The sequence below is a fragment of the Muntiacus reevesi genome, chromosome 16 (genome assembly GCF_963930625.1).
Source record: "Muntiacus reevesi chromosome 16, mMunRee1.1, whole genome shotgun sequence".
Lineage (NCBI taxonomy): Eukaryota > Metazoa > Chordata > Mammalia > Artiodactyla > Cervidae > Muntiacus > Muntiacus reevesi.
In genome coordinates this window covers 4,587,886-4,610,712 of record NC_089264.1, presented here as the reverse complement: position 1 = coordinate 4,610,712, position 22,827 = coordinate 4,587,886, and the positions used below count along the sequence as shown (strand labels likewise).

The 22,827-nt window shown below is 42.6% G+C and overlaps 1 protein-coding gene across 1 annotated transcript in view; it reads right to left on the bottom strand.

Moving 5' to 3' along the window:
• QRFPR (pyroglutamylated RFamide peptide receptor) overlaps nucleotides 1-16,292 on the bottom strand; it is a 51,833-nt gene extending 35,541 nt beyond the window's left edge. Inside the window, exon 1 of the mRNA XM_065907546.1 lies at nucleotides 15,950-16,292. Coding sequence (XP_065763618.1) covers nucleotides 15,950-16,289 — 340 coding nt within the window. The 5' untranslated portion in view covers nucleotides 16,290-16,292. The remainder of the gene's footprint in view (nucleotides 1-15,949) is intronic.
• Between the last annotated feature and the right edge of the window lie 6,535 nt (nucleotides 16,293-22,827).

The following is a 22,827-nucleotide window of genomic DNA, read 5'->3' as shown; positions in this document are numbered from 1 at the left end:
GATCTTATGGAACTTACATTCTAGTGAAAGCATTAGTTGCTCAGTAGTGTCTGACTCTTTGAGACCCCATGGACTGTAGCCTGCCAGGTTCCACTGTGCACAGAATTCTCTAGGAAAGAATACTGGAGTGGGTTGTCATGCCCTTCTCCAGGGGATATTCTGGATCCAGGGATCGAACCCAGGTCTCCTGTATCACAGGCGGATTCCTCACTGAGCCACCAGGGGAGCTCATTTTAGTGAAAGACACCAGATACACACATACACACACACAAACACACACGTATACTTGCTTGCTAGGTCGCTTCAGTCATGTCTGGCTCTTTACGACCCTATGGACTGTAGCCCACCAGGCTCCTCTGTCCATGGGATTCTCCAGGCAAAAATACTCGAGTGGGTTGCCATGCCCTCCTCCAGGGGATCTTCCTGATGCAGGTATCGAACCTGTGTCTCTTATGTCTCTTGCATTGGCAGGTGGGTTCTTTACCACTAGTACCACCTGGGAAGCCCATATATATGTGTATATAAATATATGCAAATAAATTGTGTCTTCAAAGTCATAAAGTTTAGATATGTTACTTCTCCAACACTGAAAATCTAATTTGAATAATGTGCTGGCTGAATCTACGAGCTGTTTTAGCATCCTGCAGATACAGTGTGAAGATATACATTTTAAACCTAACGATTCTATTTATAGGTAACGTGAAGTTTTCAACAGAATCTACATCTTACTCAAAGTGTTATTTTATTTCATTAAGTGTCACTTACTTTGCTTTAAGCACTAGATCAGGGCTAATTTCTAAGCCTCCACCACTGTTCTTGCAAAGTAAAACTGTTCTCTTAAAATGAATTTACCTTTCACAGAGTCCACTGAAGACAATCTTTGCTTGGACCAGTTTCATATTGATACCAAGACTACAGTTTGATCCAATAAAATTCCTCCTCTTAAAAAGAAGTCCTTTATTAACTGTGGATATTACAGGAGAGCGAAAGTTTTAAAAAGTCAAGCATGGGGTTTCAGCTGTAGATTAACCTGACAGGTCCTTCCATATCTCAATCAGTATGGGCTCTGTGTGTGTATTAGTAGTCCAACTGGTAGTGGGCTGCTGGGAAGAGCTACTGAGAGTCACTTTGCAGGAGTCTGAACATGAGTTTTCATGAACCAGAGTTTGAGCAAGCTCCAGGAGATGGTGAGGGACAGGGAAGCCTGGCATGCTGCAGTCCATGGGGTCGCAAAGAGTCAGACATGACTGAGCAACTGAACAACAACAACTTCTCTTCAAGGTTTCTGAGGAAAAGATCATGGCAATGTTTTCATTTCAGGAAATGTGTCCTCTAGGTCCCAAAACAGTATCTGACATCTAGGGGTCAAACTGTGTGGCCAGTACCATAGGTAAATGTAGCAGAAGTAGATGATGAAGCATAATGCATTGTAGAAACGGTGCCTCTTTCCAGCAGAGCCACTATGCTAAAACCCTAACACTGAAACAGACTCCTTCAGATCCTGGAACCATCAGTTCCTATCTGTATGAGTTTGGGCAATTTATTTAATGTGATGATGACAAATTGTAAAAAAAAAAAGAAAAGGCTACATATTTCTTCCATGACTCTCTGCAACTCCCTGCACCCACCCGTAGCAACGTGACTATGCCACTTCTCTCATCAAGTCACGAGATCTCTATTTCTCCATTCTTTGAATTTGGGCTGGTGGTGTGACATGCTTTATCATAGAAGTGACATCTTCACAACTTCCAGTCCTGGTTTCAAGGAGTCTTCAAGCTTCTGCTCTCACTCTCCCAGAACGTGATGCTTCCACACAAGGAATTCTGGGTTATCTTACTGGAAAAGGAAACTGCATGACTAGAGATGACCTGTCTCCACTGAGGCCATCTCAACAGTGAGCCTCCATTAGGCTCCTAGAGGACTGGGGTCTCATGAGTGACCCCAGGTGTGAGCTGTGTGCTCAGTCACTCAGTCACATCTGACACTATGACCCCGTGGACTGTAGCCCACCAGGCTCCTCTGTCCATGGGATTTCCCAGGCCACAGTACTGGAGTGGGTTGCCATTTCCTACTCCAGGGGATCTTCCCCAACCAGGGATCAAACCCAAGTCTCCTATATTTCCTGCATTGGCAGGAGGATTATTTACCACTAGTGATACCTGGAAAGCCCAGGTGAGAATAGCAAAAAATTGCCCAGCTGAGCCAGGCTAAAACTACCAACCCACTGAATCATGAGCAAACAATCAGAGTATTTGTTAATCCACCAGTGTGAGTAGTTATGCAGAACAGATAACTGATACATAGCACCATCGTTTTGTCCCTTCATTTTCTTCCATTTAAATGGGGATAATAATAGATCTGCCACATAGAAAGCTCTATATTAAGAGTTTGGTATTCATTTCAGGAATATTATCTCTTCTCTACAGAACCGATGAGATTCTAGCATCCAGAATTCCCTGTGCTAAGTTGCTTCACTCGTGTCTTACACTTTGCGACCCTGGGGACTGTAGCCGCCAGGCTTCTCTGACCATGGGATGCTCTAGGCAAGAATATTGGAGTGGGCTGCCATGCCCTCCTCCAGGGGATTTTCCTGACCCAGGGATTAAACCTGCGTCTCTTACACCTCCTGCATTGGCAGGTGGGTTCTTTACCACTAGTGTTACCTGGGAAGCCCCAGAATTGTCCAGATCCCAGCAAATCTCACATGCCAGCAAGAGAGAGTAAAGGACAGCAGTCATGAAACTGATGGCATTGCTTCACCATGGCCATGACGCTGGTCATGTTCCTATCAAGTTGAGGTGCCTGATGTGCCTTGTCATGTCATCAGCTGGGCGGCAGGGATGTTCACAAGGTAACCAGTAGCACAGATTCATAATCAAGGGAGGTTCAGTTGGGGTGGGATGGGGAGGGTGGCACAGAGGAGTTGAGGGACCTTAAGACTCTGTATTATAAGAGGGGGCACGATTCAGTGGGACAGCTTGGCACTGACATGGGCACGACAACACTGTGCCTGCAGCCTGGAGTGGCCTGGAAAGACGCATGAGTCTTGCATGGAATTACAAAAATCTGTATCAGCCCCAACAAATTTTTTACCACTTAATTCTCCTCTAGGGATATACTAAATATTATTGCTTCTGAGACAAAAGAAATCAAGCACTCTTTTATTTTCTGAATACAAATGATTAGTTTGAATTTTTATAATAGTCTGCATGTAGAAGTGAATATCTTCAAGATTTTAATAACAAAAACATCAATGGGCCAGATTATTTGTATCCTGTTTTGTATAAAAACATTATCATATGTATCTGAGATATTAGCAACATGGTACATACAGCCTTTTAATTCTATCATCCTTATTGGTTATAAAACCATCCTACACACAATGTAGAATGCACCTAGCATTTTAAAGAATTTATTGAGGACACTGGCTTATATCATTATACAAATTTCATGTGTACACTATATTTTGACCTCTGTGTACACTACAGTGTCTGTTGGTGTTGCGCTCAGTCGCTCAGTTATGTCTGACCCTTTGCGCCCCATGGACTGTAGCCTGCCAGGCTCCTCTGTTCATGGAATTTTCCAAGCAAGAATATTGGAGTGGGTTGCCATTTCCTTCTCCAGGTGGTCTTCCTGACTCAGGGATGGAAACCATGTCTCTTGCATCTTCTGTACTGGCAGATGGACTCCTTCCCACTGAGCCACCTGGGAAGCCCACACCACAGTGTGCTCACCACCAAAAGCTTAGTTGCTACCCATCACCATATAGTTGACCCACTTCACCCTCCTCCCTTCTGCTCTGGTAACCACTAGTCTCTCCTATATATCTATGTGTTTGTTTTTTGTTTGCAGCTGTGAATAATAGTCTGCTTCCTTTCATCAGGTAGCCAGGAAGTGTCAGGTTCTTTAACGTGAGGTCATTCATTCTCGCAGCAGCCCTGTAAGGTGGGCCTAGGTTTTCCCAAGCCTATAGAGGAGGAAACTACAGCAAAGAGAAATTAAAGAAATCTCCTAACATTAAACACTGTGTTTGCCAACCTATAATGTTTGCAAATAGCTCAATTTCATAAAGAAAAGGGTTTCTTTTTAAAAATAAACACTTCATAAATGTATTCGAAGGCACTTTGAAGTTTTATAGGTGGGAACATGTAAATACTAGCTGCTTCATACTGAAATCCAATGGGAAATCACAAGAACTGGATATACATTAATATTTTTGTTAAAATATAGCATGATGTAAAAACTTCACCTTTGTTGTAGTTTCGGAGGCCACATTGACCACTGTGGCGTAGCATCATCCATTTTTAACTTATTCGCTTGGTCTACTAATAGGACCAGATAGAATGCAAAGAAATGCAACTTATAACCTAGTTAATACAGGATAATCAGTGGAACAGAATAAGAAACAAGGTAGTGTGATTCTAAATTACACGCTCATTTTCATTGCACCAAACTACCTCATCTATTTCTCCCAGGATGTGAGAACATGTTATCTTTTAAGGAGACTTCTATTAGTCCTTAATAAAGTTCAACCTTTCTGGAATGAAAAGTAATATATTTCTCAGAAACCCAGCCATAAGAACAAATTTAGTTTTGCATAGATAGATAAATATAATAAACACTTACTCGAGTACTTCAGAATCAGTCATTACAAGTTTTTAGCTTTAAGACAGGAAAAGAAATAAGTTTAGCTTCTGCTGAATCCTTTTGAGACACTGTCTGAGGGGGAATGGCCAAGACAAAGACCTGTTCACTGACCTTTCAATAATTCCTTAGCAGGACTTCCCTGGTCCAGTGATTGGGAATCTGCCTTCCACTGCAGGGGATGTGGGTTTGCTCCCTGGTCAAGGAACTAAGATCCCACGTGCTGTGGAGCAACTAAGCCTGTGCGCCACGACTACTGAGCCTGTGTGTTCTAGAGCCCGTGTTCCAGAACAAAAGCAAGCCCACGTGCCGCCAAGAAGACCCATTGCAGCCGAAATTAAACAAATCAGTCTTGTAAGAAACTCCTTAGCAGGAGAAGGCATCTCTCCAGCGCCAGGCTGGGGGTGGGGCGAGCAGCTGAATGGAGGCTGGTCCATCAGGGAGCATGTGAATGTGATAGCAGCAGGGAGAGAGACGCGCGAGGTGAGCAGGCGGAAGCAGGTGAGAGCGGAGAGAGACGCGCGAGGTGAGCGGGCAGAAGCAGGTGGGAGCGGAGAGAGACGCGCGAGGTGAGCGGGCAGAAGCAGGTGGGAGCGGAGAGAGACGCGCGAGGTGAGCGGGCAGAAGCAGGTGGGAGCGGAGAGAGACGCGCGAGGTGAGCGGGCAGAAGCAGGTGGGAGCGGAGAGAGACGCGCGAGGTGAGCGGGCGGAAGCGGAGAGAGACGCGCGAGGTGAGCAGGCGAGGCTCTTCAAAACTCTGAGCTTGCTCCCACAGTACCTAGTCCAGAGCTTATGCCTGTGGGAGGGCATCAAAGAAACAGAAGACAGAGGCCTTATGTTTGGGAGCTCATAGTTCCCATTAGCTGGACTCAGTCCAGTAGACACAGGTAGGCAACCCTGTCAGGTGCGTTTATCTGCCTCGCACGTCTTCCTTCAGGACAACATCCTGTCAAGAGTCCTGGTGTTCCCAAGCAGCAGTGGGGTGGCTAAGAATCCGCCTGTATTCCCACCACAGTTGTTAGGTTGGCTTGTCACACTTTCACAGATTCCGTCAGTAAGAGTCTGTCAGACAATTCACAGAAACTAGCGACAGTGTGACATCAGCATGGCGTCAGCCCCCTATGTCTCTAGTCCCACAGGAAGACCTCAGACCTGAAGGGCCGGCGACCAACGGCACAGACAGCGGACGTTCTTCGGGGAAGGATTCCCCCTGACACAACTTAAAGTAAGCCCAAACAGTTTTTACAGACTTACACAAAAGCCCGTAGCTGGACCTTAAGTGGGAACATGAAGGAAGTCCTGCGTTTAACTAAAACCAAACTAGAGGGATAGATGAGAAAGTCTCCCATGACACGGAATGAAACCACCTCACAGTGGCTACTCACTAGGCTTTTCTCCCTCTGCTCCAAGAGCCGTCACCCAGCGTTCTGCCAAGGCTCAGTCAGACTGGTTGCTATGCTGTGCTCAGATGCTCAGTCACGTCCAACTCTTTGTGACCCCACAGACTGTAGCCACCAGGCTCCTCTGTCCATAGGCTTATACAGTCCATGGAATTCTCCAGGCCAGAATACTGGAGTGGGCGGCCTTTGCCTTCTCCAAGGGATCTTCCCAACCCAGGGATTGAACCCTGGTCTCTCGCATTGCAGGTGGATTCTTTACCAGCTGAGCCACAAAGGAAGCCCAAGAATACTGGAGTGGGTAGTCTATCCCTTCTCCCGGAGATTTTCCCAATCCAGAAATCGAAACAGGGTCTCCTGAATTGTGGTGGATTCTTTACCAACTGAGCTACCAGGGAAGCCAAAAATACTGGAAAGGGTGGCTATTTCCTCCTCCACAGGATCTTCCCGATCTAGGGATTGAACCCATGTCTTCTGCGTCTCCTGCACTGCAGGCAGATTGTTTACCACTGAGCCACCGGGGAAGCCTCAGATGGAGGTTAAGCCTTGCCTTTGTGTCCTCTGTGAAGACCTATGTGCAAGATTGCCAGGATGCCAGGGTGTAGCTGTCCCTGCATCTCCCCACAGTGGTTCTACTCAATCCAAGTCAGGTAGGGCAGATCCTGCCCTTCCGTCTCCCCACTGGCACATATATATGACTGATCTTTGAGCAGAGGATTTTGAAGCATGGGCCACGATAATTCATTCTATGGGTAAGAGAATGATGCTAAGCTGCCTCAAGTCCTCAGAGTATTTTGCAGCTACCAGGAAGGATTCTCTCTCATCTTCTGATATAGATAGGATTTTTTTTCTCAGTTTCTTTTTTTGAAAATTTTTTATTGTGGTAAAATATCTGTAACATAAAATTTGCAGTTTTAACAATTTTAAAGTATGCAGTTCAGTGACATTACTTCTCAATGTTGTGTGACCATCACTACTGTTGCCAAAACGTTTTCATCCTGTCAAACAGAAACCTGTACCTATTAAGCAATAACTCTCTTTCCCTTTCCTTTCAGCTCCTAATAATGTCTAATCTATTTTCTATCTCTATGAACTTGCATATTCTAGATAGGCAAATATAGTGCTTCAGTTGCTCAATAGTGTCTGACATTTTGCAAACCTTTGGTCTGTAGTCCACCAGCCTCCTCTGTCCATGGAATTTTCCAGGCAAGAATACTGGAGTGGGTTGCCATTTCTTTCTCCAGGGGATCTTCCAGACCCAGGGCTCCAACCCAGGTCTCCTGCATTGGCAGCTGGGTTCTTTACCACTAATACCACCTGGAAAGCCCAGGCAAATATAAATGAAACCATATGATTTATCTTTTGTATATGGCCTATTTCACTTAGCATAATGCTTATTATCAGAATTTGGCTCATTATATATATGTACTATACTTTGTTCATTTATTTTGAGATAGGGAGCATTAAAAAAAAAAATGAAAGCCTATAGCTCCAGGAACCATCTTACACATAATTGACAAAAAACATCCCAAGAATGAGACCACAATATAGAAGAAAGTGAAGCTGGGCACACAGGGAGACTGCCAATGCCCTGGAACCATTGTCAGAGGACCTAGGTCCAACTGTGCCTGAAGCTAATCCTAATCCTGAGTTTTTCAGTTCTGTGGAGATATTCCCCACTTTTCTTAGTTTAAATTGGGTTTCTCTACTATTTCAAACCTTGAAAGATGATGCTGTGAAAAGTGCTGCACTCAATATGCCAGCAAATTTGGAAAACTCAGCAGTGGCCACAGGACTGGAAAAGGTCAGTTTTCATTCCAATCCCTAAGAAAGGCAATCCCAAAGAATGCTCAAACTCTACCGCACAATTGCACTCACCTCACATGCTAGTAAAGTAATGCTCAAAAATTCTCCAAGCCAGGCTTCAGCAATATGTGAACCGTGAACTTCCAGATGTTCAAGCTGGTTTTAGAAAAAACAGAGGAACCAGAGATCAAATTGCCAATATCTACTGGATCATCGAAAAGGCAAGAGAGTTGCAGAAAAACATCTATTTCTGCTTTATTGACTATGCCAAAGCCTTCGACTGTGTGGATCACAATAAACTGTGGAAAATTCTGAAGGAGATGGGAATAACAGACCACCTGACCTGCCTCTTGAGAAACCTGTATGCAGGTCAGGAAGCAACAGTTAGAACTGGGCATGAAAGAGCAGACTGGTTCCAAATAGGAAAAGGAGTACGTCAAGGCTGTATATTGTCACCCTGCTTATTTAACTTATATGCAGAGTACATCATGAGAAATGCTGGGCTGGAAGAAGCACAAGCTGGAATCAAGACTGCTGGGAGAAATATCAATAACCACAGATATGCAGATGACACCACCTTTATGGCAGAAAGTGAAGAGGAACTAAAAAGCCTCTTGATGAAAGTGAAAGAGGAGAGTGAAAAAGTTGGCTTAAAGCTTAACATTCAGAAAACTAAGATCATGGCATCTGGTCCCATCACTTCATGGGAAAGAGATGGGGAGACAATGGAAACAGTGTCAGACTTTATTTTTTGGGACTCCAAAATCACTGCAGATGGTGACTGCAGCCATGAAATTAAAAGATGCTTACTCCTTGGAAGGAAAGTTATGACCAACCTAGATAGCATATTAAAAAGCAGAGACATTACTTTGCCAACAAAGGTCTGTCTGGTCAAGGCTATGGTTTTTCCAGTGGTCATATATGGATGTGAGAGTTGGACTGTGAAGAAAGCTGAGCACCGAGAAATTGATGCTTTTGAACTGTGGTGTTGGAGAAGACTCTTGAGAGTCCCTTGGACTGCAAGGAGATCCAACCAGTCCATCTTGAAGGAGATAAATCCTGGGTGTTCATTGGAAGGACTGATGCTGAAGCTGAAACTCCAATACTTTGGCCACCTCATGCGAAGAGTTGACTCATTCGAAAAGAGCCTGATGCTGGGAGGGATCGGGGGCAGGAGGAGAAGGGCACGACAGAGGATGAGACGGCTGGATGGCATCACTGACTCGATGGGCATGAGTTTGAGTAAACTCCGGGAGTTTGTTATGGACAGGGAGGCCTGGCGTGCTGCTATTCATGGGGTTGCAAAGAGTCGGACACGACTGAGTGACTGAACTGAACTGAACTTGCAAACAGGAATCCTAATAAACCAACCACTTGTCAAAGAACATGCTGAGCTGTGTTCCAGAAATACAAATTAAGATTCTTTTTATTCTATGTGAACAATAAAGTTTTTCAAACTTTCTCATTTTTAAATCTTTTCCTTATTTTAACTGTAAAGTTTTTGTCTTAAGTAGAGAGAATATTTTATACAAATCCTATTGCTCTTACTGCCGATCTCACCGTCTGAGAAAATTTAGTGATTTTCTGACCCCTGGCATCTTTCCTTCTTAAAGCATGCACCTAATTGATTCCAGGGAACATCACCCAGAGGCCAGCCCCATGGCTCAATTTTTTATTTTATTTCCAAAGTGCTGTTGCTGCTGGGCCTCCCTTTGACTTATTTCTTTTATACTTTAATGAGACCATTCTTCATCAATAGCTTTGATCATCCCTCTGAAAAGATTTTTTTTTTTTCTAGTACCAAGTCTTAAGTTGCAAATATATACACTCTGAGTGAAAAGATTTTTTAAAGGCCCATAATACCATTGATTTTACGTCAATTTCACCATATTTAAATTTCCCCTGGGACTCTGAAGTTCCTGAGCTGTTCTAGAACAAATTATTATAATAAGGACAAGTGATATTTTCTGACCACTAATCAGTTAATAATAAAACAATCATATAGATCTGAAGAAGTTCAGTCTAATCTCTCTGTTCTGAACTGGCCCAAAGAATTAAGATCTTATCATCAAATAAAATTTTCACAACTTCTTTTAATAACCCACTTCACAATTCATCAGCTCAAAATCTCTAAAAATTCACCTAAATTTGTCATGCTGTGTTCAGTGAGGGCTCTTTCTTTTCCTCCCTTCCTCCCTCCTGTCCTCCTTTCAGTATAACTGTTCTTTTTCATATGAAATCTTATGCAAAACCCTATCTATTAAAAAGAAAGAAGGGAGTTGTTGATGAAGCTTGAGAGCTTTACCTCATTTGTCACAAGTCAACCACCCGCACCTGCCACTATGGCTCGGGGTAAAACAGACTGAAAACCTGGTGTGCTAGTTTAGCATTAGAGTTCTATTCTCCAGATGAAAGAAAACTTCTAACCTTTCTTGGCATGGCTTAGATCCCAACTTTTTTTTTTTTTAATCATTTTTTACTTCTTTTCAAATCCATTGGGAAAGACTCCAAAAAAAGTTAAGGGCATCAGTATAGATGAAATTGGCTGTGTACAATAAAAGAATTGCCTCCGAGTTCCATGTTGGACTAAATTTTATGCAACCTACTTCTGTATTTTCTGAGCATTCTGACTCCAACTGCTATTTAAAAAAATATAATAGCTACAGTACATTACACTGGTACATGTGACTGGTATCATGCTATTTAAGCACTTTACATACATTCTTTCTTTTCACCTTTATAACAGCCCAAGTGTTCGTGTATTTATCCTATATCATTGGTTCTCAACCTTGGTTATAAATTACAATATTTTCTATCAGGAAATTTGAAAATCATATACCCAGGGATCACACTGATACTCGTATCAATTAAATCAGAATCTCTAGGGGAAAAGAATCTGGCATCATTTTCAAAACTTCCCAGGTGATTCCTGTGTTTTTCCAAGACTGAGACACACTGGTCTAAGAGAAATTCTGATGTTTTACATTTTATCACCCAAGCTGGAAGTCCTCAAGTGTAGACAAGGATATATGCTTCCCTCACTGATGCAGCCATCACCTAGGATATTTTTGGAATTCCTTTTTTTAGAAGAGCTTTTACTCAATTTGCCAACAACCATTAGAAAATTCTTTTCATTGCAGGGAGAGTCACAGAGCTCTCTGTACACCCGGGGAGACCATCCTTGCCCCTGGCTGTGACTACACCCACAGCAGGATTAAAGTGGGCACAGAGCCCTGCCAGCAAGGGACCACTCCACTCTCTCCCCAAACACTCCCCACCTCACCTTATTAATGCTGAGAGCCATAAAGAAGCCTAGAATTAGAACTGATTTTCTGCCTCCAGTAAAGACCAAAGATCCTGCCTGCCTCGACTAAGGCATGGTGCAGCCAAATAAATAAATAAAATAACCCCTCGGGCCTCAAGTTCACATGTACCTCAGTCACCGTGAAGCCTGTTCTCTTTGACCATTCCTTGCTCCTGGTCCCAATCCAGGCTCATCCCAACTTGACTCAAGCCTCTGCTGCCCAACACTTCCACTGTGCTTCCTCCACTATGCACTCTGGAACCCTGACATCAACAAAATCCTCTGCATTCTCCATCTTTTCTTTGAATGCTTCCTTCCCCTTCTCGCTCTAACTGAAACCTGGCTAGTCCACCAGGGCACAGCTTTCTCACCACCTACAATATCCTAATAAACAGAGCAGATACCTAGGAAATGCAGAATACAAGAATGACTCATAGTACTATTAATAATAACTTAGACCCTGGGCAGAGGGACAAAGGAGGGTGAGAGAATGTTAGAGGCTGATAAGATATTCATGTGTAAATGCCTTCAAATTGAGTGAGGAACTATGGCTTAAGATAATTATTAGATACTGATTTCAGAGTCATCAGGGAAGTAAGGAACAGTCCTGGCTGTAGCCTCAATGCAGAAATGAATGAGGAAAGAAAAAAAGACCGCATGCTAGGCTTCTGTGGATACACACGTAAAAAAATAAGGGTATGTGAGAATCATTCAAAGGGAAAGCATAAAGAAAGAGACAGAGACATAAAGGAAACAAAGATAGACGGAAACGAGAAGTTTGCAGGAAAGCTAGAGAAGAGAGCAAAGTGTCTGAGAACAGTACTCAGAAACTCAATTTAATACACTGAATTTAGCTGGAAAAAAAATTTGAATATGCTCAGTCAATGAATGTGGAAGAACATGTAGATATTGTAAAGAAAGATAAAAAGAGGAGGAGGAGGAACGAGACAAAATGAAGAAGAGTAGGCTACAGATAAGGAGAGGTAAATTCCCTGGTTCCAAGAACATAGTGGGCAAGCTCACTGCTGGAGTCTGACCAAATAAACCAGAGTAGATCGGAGACAACTTTCAAGGCCCTACTGTTAATTGCTATGGTAATAACACAACCCCATCCTTGTATCAGTGATCAAAGAAAAGATAGGAGCAAATATTTTTATTATTTTGGGGGGAAGAGAATCCTCACTCCATATGGGACGAAGTTCTGGGGAGTAGTGTGGGAACAAGTCAATTGACAGGTCAAAGACAGTTGATATCAGGATGGTAAGACACAGTATATAAAGAGGATTGTACATCAGCTTGCCACAATGCTGGGCAACACCTAGATGCTGAGGATCAGTTGTATCTCATAAATAAACTAAATGTTTATGGATACACTTTGTCTTACTGTCATGGATGTGCCATTACTGGACAAAAGGAAACTTAATACCTCTGCTTAGGGGTATGCTGGAAAACAAGTGTCTGAGTTTTTTTAAAGGACAAATATATAGCTAACAATTTCCATGGTTCAAATACTCCTGCCATGACTAGTTTCAAGGCAACAACATCATGTCCTGCAGGGAGCTGGGTAGACATGCATACAGTGGCTCTGAGTCAGTACTCCAGAGCATCAGATGCAACCAGTTGGCACTGGGGCTGGCACAGCTCAGTTTTGAAACTCCCTAAGGAGATTCTTTGTGCGGCCAGGTCTGAGAACCACTACCTAAAGCGGTACCTCTCAAACTTTCACACGTGCATGAATCACTTGAGGATCTTATCAAAGCATAGGCTTTAACTCAGGAGGTGCTCTTGGCCCTGAGCAAGGGAGAGAGTACACTAAAAGAAGAAACACAAGTCATTCCCACGCTACTGTTCTCAGAAATGTCTGAGAGGCTTTGTAGAGAAGTCACAAACTGGAGGTCCACGTTGTTGTCGCTCAGTCATTCAGTCGTGTCAGACTTTTTGCAATCCCGTGGACTTCATTATGCCAGGCTTCACTTTTCTTCACTATCGTCTGGAGTTTGTTCAAACTCGTGCCCATTGAGTCAATGACGCCATCCAACCATCTCATCCTCTGTCACCCCCTTCTCCTGCCCTCAACCTTGCCCAGCATCAGGATCTTTTCCACTGAGTCAGCTCTTCACATCAGGTGATATGTGGCCAAACCCACAGGGAGGTTTGCTTTCACCCAACTGCATTTTATTTTTCAAATCTGAATTAATGCCAACAGCATAAAAATCTGTATTTCTGGATTCTCTGAAATGCCTTCCTTAAATAGTATTCTTGGACTACATCACTTTCTTTCTTTTCTCCACACTTTGAAGCCCTATTCCTAAAATGCACTCCATCCTTCTTTTTCTTCTGGAAACAGTCTGAATTACCCTTCAAGATCCCTGCCTTGATGAAACCTTCCTGACTTCCATGCTGCAGGGCTAAATAAATTCTCACTTACCATACCTACCTTTTGCCCAACTTAGGTTATTTCCTATTCTCTGAGGCCCATAGGGCCACATGTGGGCTTTATTCATTTTTGTATTCTCATAGTAAAATGCTTTGCCAACAAAGGGGATCCTCAATAGCTTTATAAATTAAAAAACTGGGAACTGATTTCAACTCTTAGGTTATATTCCCTTTAACTCTCTTTTTGTAATTCATCAGGGGAGTTTTGCCATTATTATCCTATCCTGTGAAGTACAAGTTAATTCTCCCTGTACCACTTTCTCCAGTTGGCCTACAAGCTTTATTTTCCCTTGAACTTCAATTTCGGTGTTGCTTATTCAATTTATAAGAACATTTATTCTATAAATCTGGTTCCAGATGAACATAGACCATCTCTAAACACTTCTTCATAGAATTAATTTCTTACATATTCATGGAGTGATAAATTTTTTCAAAGCACTTTTTATAATACACTTTACCCTCATACTAACTCTGAAATATATGTAAGCAATGTAGTATGCTCTTTCAGCATTTGAAGTTAAAGTGAAATGTTCACCATGAACTAGGAAAACAGAAAGTTCAAAAAAAATCTTTGCAATGCCCACCTAAATCCTCAGGAAGGAAGGTCCACCAGGTAGTCTTCCCTAGGCATCACTCTCCAATGATAGGGGCAAAAGATTTGCCCCATTCCACTTCCAAGCTTCTAGAATCCCTAATACTTAATTGAAAAACTGAAGTCCAGACATGTTGAATTAACCTGTGTTATTGCCAAAATAGTAATCCAAGTCTTTTGATTCCCAGTGTAAGAACACAGTTTGCTTAATTGCATTTAACTTTATAAATGCTATCATCATCCAGCAATACAAACATGCTTCACAAATCTGTCTTCACAAACATTTAGAAATGAAAACTCCTGTGCCTTTTTCTCAAAAAAAAAAAAAAAAAAAAAGCTATATGTGATGGTCAAAAGTTTTTCCATTAATTCTGTGGAGTTAGTTACAATGGGCAACTTTAAAATACACAAGTATAATGATTTAAATCAGAGTGCATAAAAAAGTCAGTAATCCATAAATCAATTTATGACACTGCATTATGTGTCACTTTTAAGCCAATGCTGTGTACTCTAATGTTCAATGCATTTGGGGAAATACATACATCATAGATGAGATGGGAATAAAAGATTTTAGCATCCTGATCCACTACAATAAATTCAGTACAAATTAATGAAAACAAAACAAAACAAAACAAAAACCAATACCAGAGACTTAAATTGAGGATCTCAAGTTGGTACTAGTAGGATGAAATAAACACCCACCATAAGAATAAAAGGGATTAGCTCAGGAATGGGTGGAAATAGCAGAGCTTCTCCCTGTTCTCCCTATATTTCCAACTACTTTCTAAGAATTTTTATGTGGTCACAAGAGTACAGCCACCCATGAAAATACAGGTACAACCAATGCTTCCTCCTCAGGGCACTCCATAAGCATTGGTAAGAATACAACCCACTACTATTTAGGATTACAAAACACATGCTCTAGCCGTGTGTCTTTGGAAAGACTGGATCATTTGGGGGGAGTTCGGTGTCTATCTTCCCCACTCAACAATGGTTCCAAATGGTTCTCTTCCATTTCTGCTCTCCTTCTAAGGAAGAGAAATTAATCTCTTCTCTTTCAGGGGCACTATGTTTTCTGTATTCCTTCTCCAAGTATGAGTCGGTTTAGGTTTTTTGTTTGTTTGTTTTTAAGAAGGACTAGATTTTTTTTTTTTCCTGCTAACACATTAGGTTTGTTTAAAAGTTTTAATTCCATAAATATATGTGCACTAGAAATACCTGTATAGGCAACCTGGGGAGTGAGGCTGGAGATAAGAGGAATGAGTTGTTGGGGCTTTTATTATTTGAAATTTTATCTTACTTTTATTCAAAAAATAGGAAAAAGTTCTGATAATTATGGAAAGTGTGTGTTTGGCGCTCAGTCGTGTCCGACTCTTTAAGACCCCGTGGCACCTCTTCCATGGAATTCTCCAGGCAAGAATATTGAAGTGGGTTGTCATTCCCTTCTCCAGGGGCTCTTCCCCACCCAGGGAACTATGGAAAAGGAAGCTGAAATAACTGATACGACTTCCCACCCTACTGCCCTGAGTCTCTCCTAAGTGCTTCCTAACTTGAGTTTCTAAGCGACAGGAAGGAAAACGGTGGAACGGAAACAAAAGCAGCAAAAACTTATTTCCAAGTGAGAGCTGGTAAGGAAGTTCTGAGAAAGGGCGCTGGATTCATTTGGTAAAGGGAAAAAAAAAAAAAGTAAGAAAGTCAAAAGCGTAGAGTGTATGTTGCGGTGGGGGGGAAGGCTGAAGATTAGGGGCGAAGGAAAGGGCGCGAACTCACCCCCCAGCCAGTTGTCGGAGATGTTCTGGAGCATAGTGACCGGGATGCAGAAGAAGGCGATGAGCAGGTCGCTGAGCGCCAAGGAGCAGATGAAGATGTTGGTGACGGTGCGCATGGCCTTGCTGCGGGTCACCACGTAGACCACCAGCGCGTTGCCAAAGAGTGCCAGGGCGAAGATGAGCACGCCGGTGAGCACGAAGGCCAGCTTGGCGCGCGCGGGCAGCTCTGGGGTGTAGACGAGCGGCCGCAGCCCGTAGAGCGAGATGAACTGCTGCCGCGTCAGGTTGTGGTCCCGCAGCAGCCGGGAGAACTGCTCCGGAGTGATGTTGAGCGATTGCATGCTGCCTGCGCCCCGAGCGCCCTCCACCTCCGGGGGCACGGACTCCCGCGCGGCGGGGCGCGGGCTCCTGGGACCGGCCCGGCGGCCGCCTCCCGCCCCTGGAGGCCTCGGCAGCCTCCGCTCCGCGCTCAGGCGCGCGGGGGGTTCCCGCCAGCACCTCGGGAGGTTCGGGGGAGGGAAAACAGTGCAGGGCTTTAACTCACAATCAATAACCAAAGCAAGGGAGATTAGCCCATTGACCAAAAACGTTCCTAGTTCAAAGTTCGTTTGCTCTTCTCTGAGGCCAGGCGCTGTGGCCGTCCGGAATGCCGGGGCGACAGTCCCGGCGGTGAGGACGCGGCACCGGCTCCCGGGAGCGGCGGAGGGCGGGGCGGGAGCTCGGCTGCGCGCCGCTCACTCGCGGCTTCAGCTCCGGGACCCCGCCTCCGCACCGTCCTGACGGGTGTGGGAAACTCCTACGGGCTTCCCAGTCGCTGGCGCACAGACCCTGTTTGGTGCCCCAGGTCCTGCGTCTGTGTAAAATTGAGTACCGTGGTTTTCCACACTCTCACGGTTTCTCCTCTTAGGAGATAATAGGGTTACAGCCAGCCAAGGCAAAATGAGATTTATTTTTAACTATTCTCCTGTGTTAAAAAAAATTATAGCTCCTAAGAAATCACACAGATAGTCCAGAGAGGTCTCCTGTATCCTGCACCTGGTTTCTCCAATTGATTACATCCTGTTTAACTATAGTACAATGCAAAACCAGGAATTTGATATGTGTGTGATATATTGTGTGTGTAGGCCTGTGTCATTTTATACCAAGTGTAGATGCCTGTAACCACCACCAAAACCAAGATAGAAAACTCTTCTCTCACCACAAAGATTCCCATAAAGCTATTCCGTTACTGCCACACCCAGTACTCCCCCTACCTCTAACCCCTGCTGATCACTAATTATTCTCTGGCTCTGTGCTTTGGCAGGTTGTATAAACAGGATCATGCAGTATATAATCTTTTGATACTGATTTTTTTCCCCATTCAGCATAATGCTCTCAAGATTCATCCAAGTTGTTAGGTGTATGGGTAGTTGCATTTTTACTGCTGAGGATATATCACAGTTTAACCAGTCACCCATAATAAGATATTTTGGTTGTTTCCAGCTTGGGGCTATTACAAATAAAGCTGCTATGATGAGCCAGGTGCAGATTTTTGTGTGAATGTTTTCATTTCTCTGAAAAATGACAAAAAGTTTGCTTGTCTAGTCTGGGTTTTCCTGATGGTTCAAATGGTAAAGAATTTGCATGCAATGCAGGAGACCCAGGTTCGATTCCTGGGTCAGGAAGATCGCCTGGAGAAGAGAATGGCAACTCACTCCAGTATTCTGACCTGGAGAATTCAGTGGACAGAGGAGCCTGGCAGGCTACACTCCATGGGGTTGCAAAGAGTCACACACAACTGAGCGACTAATATTTCTCTTCACTTTGCTTATCCAGTCTATTTGTATATTTAGGTTTTTAAGAAATTGCCAAGGAGTGCATCAAGGCTGTATATTGTCACCCTTTTTATTTAACTTATATGCAGAGTACATCATATGAAATTCTAGGTTGGATGAATCACAAGCTGGAATCAAGATTGCTGGGAGAAATATCAATAACCTCAGATATGCAAATGATACCACCCATATGGCAGAAAATGAAGAAGAACTAAAGAGCCTCTTGATGAAAGTGAAAGAGGAGAGTGAAAAAGTTAGCTTAAAGCTTAACATTCATAAAACTAAGATCGTGGCATCTGGTCCCATCACTTCATGGCAAATAGACAGGGAAATGGTGGAAATAGTGGCTGACTTTATTTTCTTGGGCTCCATAATCACTGTGGATGGTGCCTGCAGCTATGAAATTAAGATGCTTGTTCCTTGGAAGAAAAGTTATGACTAACCTAGACAGCATATTAAAAGTCAGAGACATTACTTTGCTGACAAAGTCATCTAGTCAAAGCCATGATTTTTCCAGTAGTCATGTATGGATGTGAAAGTTGGACAATAAAAAAGGCTGAGTCCCAAGGAATTGATGCTTTCAAACTGTGGTGCTAGAGAAGACCCTTGAGACTCCCTTGGACAGTAAGGAGATCAAACCAGTCAATCCTAAAGGGAATCAGTCCTGAATATTCATTGGAAGGACTGATGCTAAAGCTGAAGCTCCAATACTTGGGCCACCTGATGTGAAGAACTGACTCACTGGAAAAATCTTTGATGCTTGGAAAGATTGAAGGCAGGAGGAGAAGGGGATGACAGAGGGTGAGATGGTTAGATTGCATCACTGACTTGATGGACATGAGTTTGAGCAAGCTCTGGAAGTTGGTGATGGACAGGGAAGCCTGGTGTGCTGCAAAGTCCAAGCCTTCACAAGCTGGTTGCCAAGTCAGACACAACTAAGTGACTGAGCAACAACAAGAAATTGTCAAACTACTTTATAGAATGGTTGTATATTTAAACTTCCCATCATCTACATATTAGAATTTCAGTTTCTCCGCATCTTTGGTATTGTCATTACTTTTATTTTAGCTGTTTTAATAAGTGTTCAGTGATATCTTATGGAGTCTTAATTTGCATTCCTCTAAGAGCAAATGATATTGAATATCTTCTCATGTGTTTATTTGCCATCCCAGTATCTTCTTCAGTGAAATTTTTTTTTTTAAATATATTTACCCATTTTCTAATTGAACTGTTGGCCTATTTCCTGTTGAGTTTAGAAGGTACACTTTGTATGCTAGATGCTAATTCTTTGTCAAATAAGTGGCTTATAAATCTTTCCTTCTGTTTGTACCCTTTACAGGGTGGGATACAAACAGGTATTTATCCCCTTTACAGAGTCTCTTATGGATCAAAGTTTTCATTTTTAAAGTTTTTATTGGAGTACAGTTGCTTTGGGCTTCCCTGGTGGCTCAGAAGATAAAGCGTCTGCCTGCAATTCGGGAGACCCGGGTTCAATCCCTGGGTTGGGAAGATCCCCTGGAGAAGGAAATGGCAACCCACTCCACTTTTCTTGCCTGGAGAATCCCATGGACAGAGGAGTCTGGTGGGCTACAGTCCATGGGGCTGCAAAGAGTTGGACACAACTGAGTGACTTCACACACACACACACAGTTGCTTTACAGTGGTGTATTAGTTTCTGTTGTACAATGAAGTGAATTGGCTCTGTGTGTACATATATACCTTCCTTCTCAACGGTTTTAATTTTGATGAGGTTCCATTTATCATTTTTAAATTTTACTAGTTATACTTTTGATGTCCATTCTAAGAACTCTTCACCAGATTCCCTGTCCCTAGACATTTCTCCTATGTCCTTTTCTAAGAATTATGTGGTTTTACATTTGACATTTTGAGCTCTCTATTCTGTTCCACTGACTTAAGTGTCTCCTTGTCCTCCAATCCCTCACAGTCTTGAATACTGCAGCTATGTAAGTCTTGAAATCAAGTAGGGTGATTTCTACCACTTTATTCTTCTTTTACAAAATAATATTAGATATTCTATGGCCTGTGCCTATTTGTGTAAATTTTATAATATATTTGTGTGTCTTTACAAAATGCCTTTCTAAGATTTTTATAGGAATTGAGACCTCTACTATGAATAAATCTGTGAATACTGCAGCCATGAAATTAAAAGACACTTGCTCCTTGAAAGAAAAGCTATGACCAACCTAGACAGCATATTAAAAACAGAGACATTACTTTGCCAACAAAGGTTCATCTAGTCAAGGCTATGGTTTTTCCAGTGGTCATGTATGGATGTGAGAGTTGGACTGTGAAGAGAGCTGAGCACTGAAGAATCAATACTTTTAAACTGTGATGTTGGAGAAGACTCTTGAGAGTCCCTCGGACTGCAAGGAGATCTAACCAGTCCATCCTGAAGGAGATGAGTCCTCAGTGTTCATTGGAAGGATTGGTGTCGAAACTGAAATGCCAATATTTTAGCCATCTCATGTGAAGAGTTGACTCATTGGAAAAGACCCTGATGCTTGGAGGGATTGGGGGCAGGAGGAGAAGGGGATGACAGAGGATGAGATGGTTGGATGGCATCACCAACTCGATGGACATGAGTTTGAGTAAACTCTGGGAGCTGGTGATGGACAGGGAGTCCTGACGTGCTGCGATTCGTGGGGTTGCAAAGAGTTGCACATGACTGAGCAACTGAACTGAACTGAACTGATGAGGAAGGCTAACTTAATCCATGGGGCTGATGAACTGACACTTAGTATCTTTAGAAAATAAAAAAAAAACATAAAAATAGTGTGGACTAGACGTGGGTAAATTCTCCATTTCCCCAAGAAGGAAAACAGCGATTTTTAAACCATAAATTTAAGGCGAGTTCCAGTAAAACTGTAGAGTAATTTAATAAAAGGAAGGAGATTATCAACACAGGTTTTTATTAAAACAAGGTTTGTCAAAGTACTACATTTTATTAGGTGCTGCTAGACTAGCAGTTCCCGGACACAACTTTATTTTCTTGTGCTCCAAAATCACTGCAGATGGTGACCACAGCCATGAAATTAAAAGATGCTTGCTCCTTGGAAGGAAACTATGACAAACCTAGACAGCATATTAAAAAGCAGAGACATTACCCTGCCAACAAAGTTCATATAGTCAAAGCTGTGATTTTTCCAGTAGTCATGTACGGATTTAAGAGTCGGACAGTAAAGAAAGCTGAGCACTGAAGAATTTATGCTTTTGCACTGTGATGCTGGAGAAGGCCCTTGAGAGTCCCTCAGACTGCAAGGAGAGCAAACCAGTCAATCCTAAAGGAAATCAACACTAACTATTCATTGGAAGGGCTGATACTGAAGCTGAATCTCCAACACTTTGACCACCTGATGTGAAGAACTGACTCACTGGAAAAGACTCTGATGCTGGGAAAGATTGAAGGCAGAGAGAGAAGGGGATGACAGAGGATGAAATGGTTGGATGGCATCACTGACTCAATGGACATGAGTTTGGGCTAGCTTGGGGAGTTGCTAATGGACAGGGAAACCTGGCGTGCGCCATGGGGTCGCAGAGTCGGACACGATGAGCGTCTGAACTGAGACTAGCAGTAGAACTCTGTGGTCAGTGGAGACCCTTCTCACCCCTCAGTCCCAGCTCTGTCACCCACCAACTGCAGAACCCAGTTGAACTTGTTAACCTGTCTAAAGCCTCAGTTTCCTTGTTCATAACCAGGGGATATAATACCTACCTAATGGTTCTATTGTGAGCAATAAGCAAAATAGTTTACGTAAATTGTTTAATATGGTGCCTAACAAAAAAGTGGTTGATAAACTTTAGTCACTGTGATTTTCTTCTGTCAAAATAAAAAAGCAAGCGTAGGTTTAAAATAATGTTATGAGTTTAAGATTTGAAACCCTCAGGGATTGTTTTCATTTTTATTAAAAATGTTTTCTTTGTCCCTATATGTAATCACTGGAGAGTAACTTTCTCTATTTCACAGTTGCCTAAGGTTCATTTTTTCAGATACAAATGTCATTTACAGACTTGACTAATAAGAGAATACAGGCATGGGCTACACTGTTGGCTCAGATGATAAAGAATTTGCAAGAAATGCAGGAAACCCAGATTTGATCCCTGGGTTGGGAAGATTCCCCTGGAGAAGAGAATGGCAATCCACTCCAGTATTCTTGCCTGGAGAATTCCATGGACAGAGGAGCCTGGTGGGCTACAGTCCATGAGGTTACAAAGAGTTGGATACACACATGCACATTGAACATAAGAATGTAGCCAGATGTTAGAAAGGTCTCAGTGTCCTCCTATGGGACTTATACATTCCAGTTTCAACTTTCCTAATGTTTAGCTGACTTGTCTCCAAGTTACTTTTCAATGAGACTAAGGTTTTACACAACATATTGCTGAAGGAATAAGGTATGATTCAATTTAATACATGCAATAGTGTGCGGGCATGGTAAATGAGAGATGATAAAGGGTTAGCAGTGATGGTATAAGCACAGATGTGATTTAGTTTATTTTTATTGGAAGTATTTTATATTTTTTTTCTACAATTAGTGTATATAAAAATGGGAGAAATATTTTGAATTTTAAGACAGCGATGAGGAATGTCAAAATCTAAAATTTTTATAATTGGATGAGAACATGCTTGGAATGTGTTTGTTCAAATTTTCTAGCCAATTTGGCTTAGTGGATATAAATCATAGCCTCCAGGCTTAGGACAAAGTTGTAAACACATTTCAGAATATCCATTTATTTATTCATCAAACACACATTATCCCCAAGATATGCCACATGCTATGTTATATATGAGGAGTAAAATGATAAGTTAGATACAGATTAATTCTTGGTGGCAGAGCTTCTTGCCCTTCCTGGAAAAGAACTGAAGCCTAAATTTTCCTGTTACAAGGTCTCACGTTTGGAAGCAGATTAGAATCATCTGAGGAGTCTTTCATAGCGCCAGTGCCGGGCCCCACCTGCAGAGACTAGTTTAGTTGAAGGGACGCGGGTAACTCTAATATGCAGCCAGAGCCTGAAGAATGGGTATTGAAACTGACGGTTGAGAGAT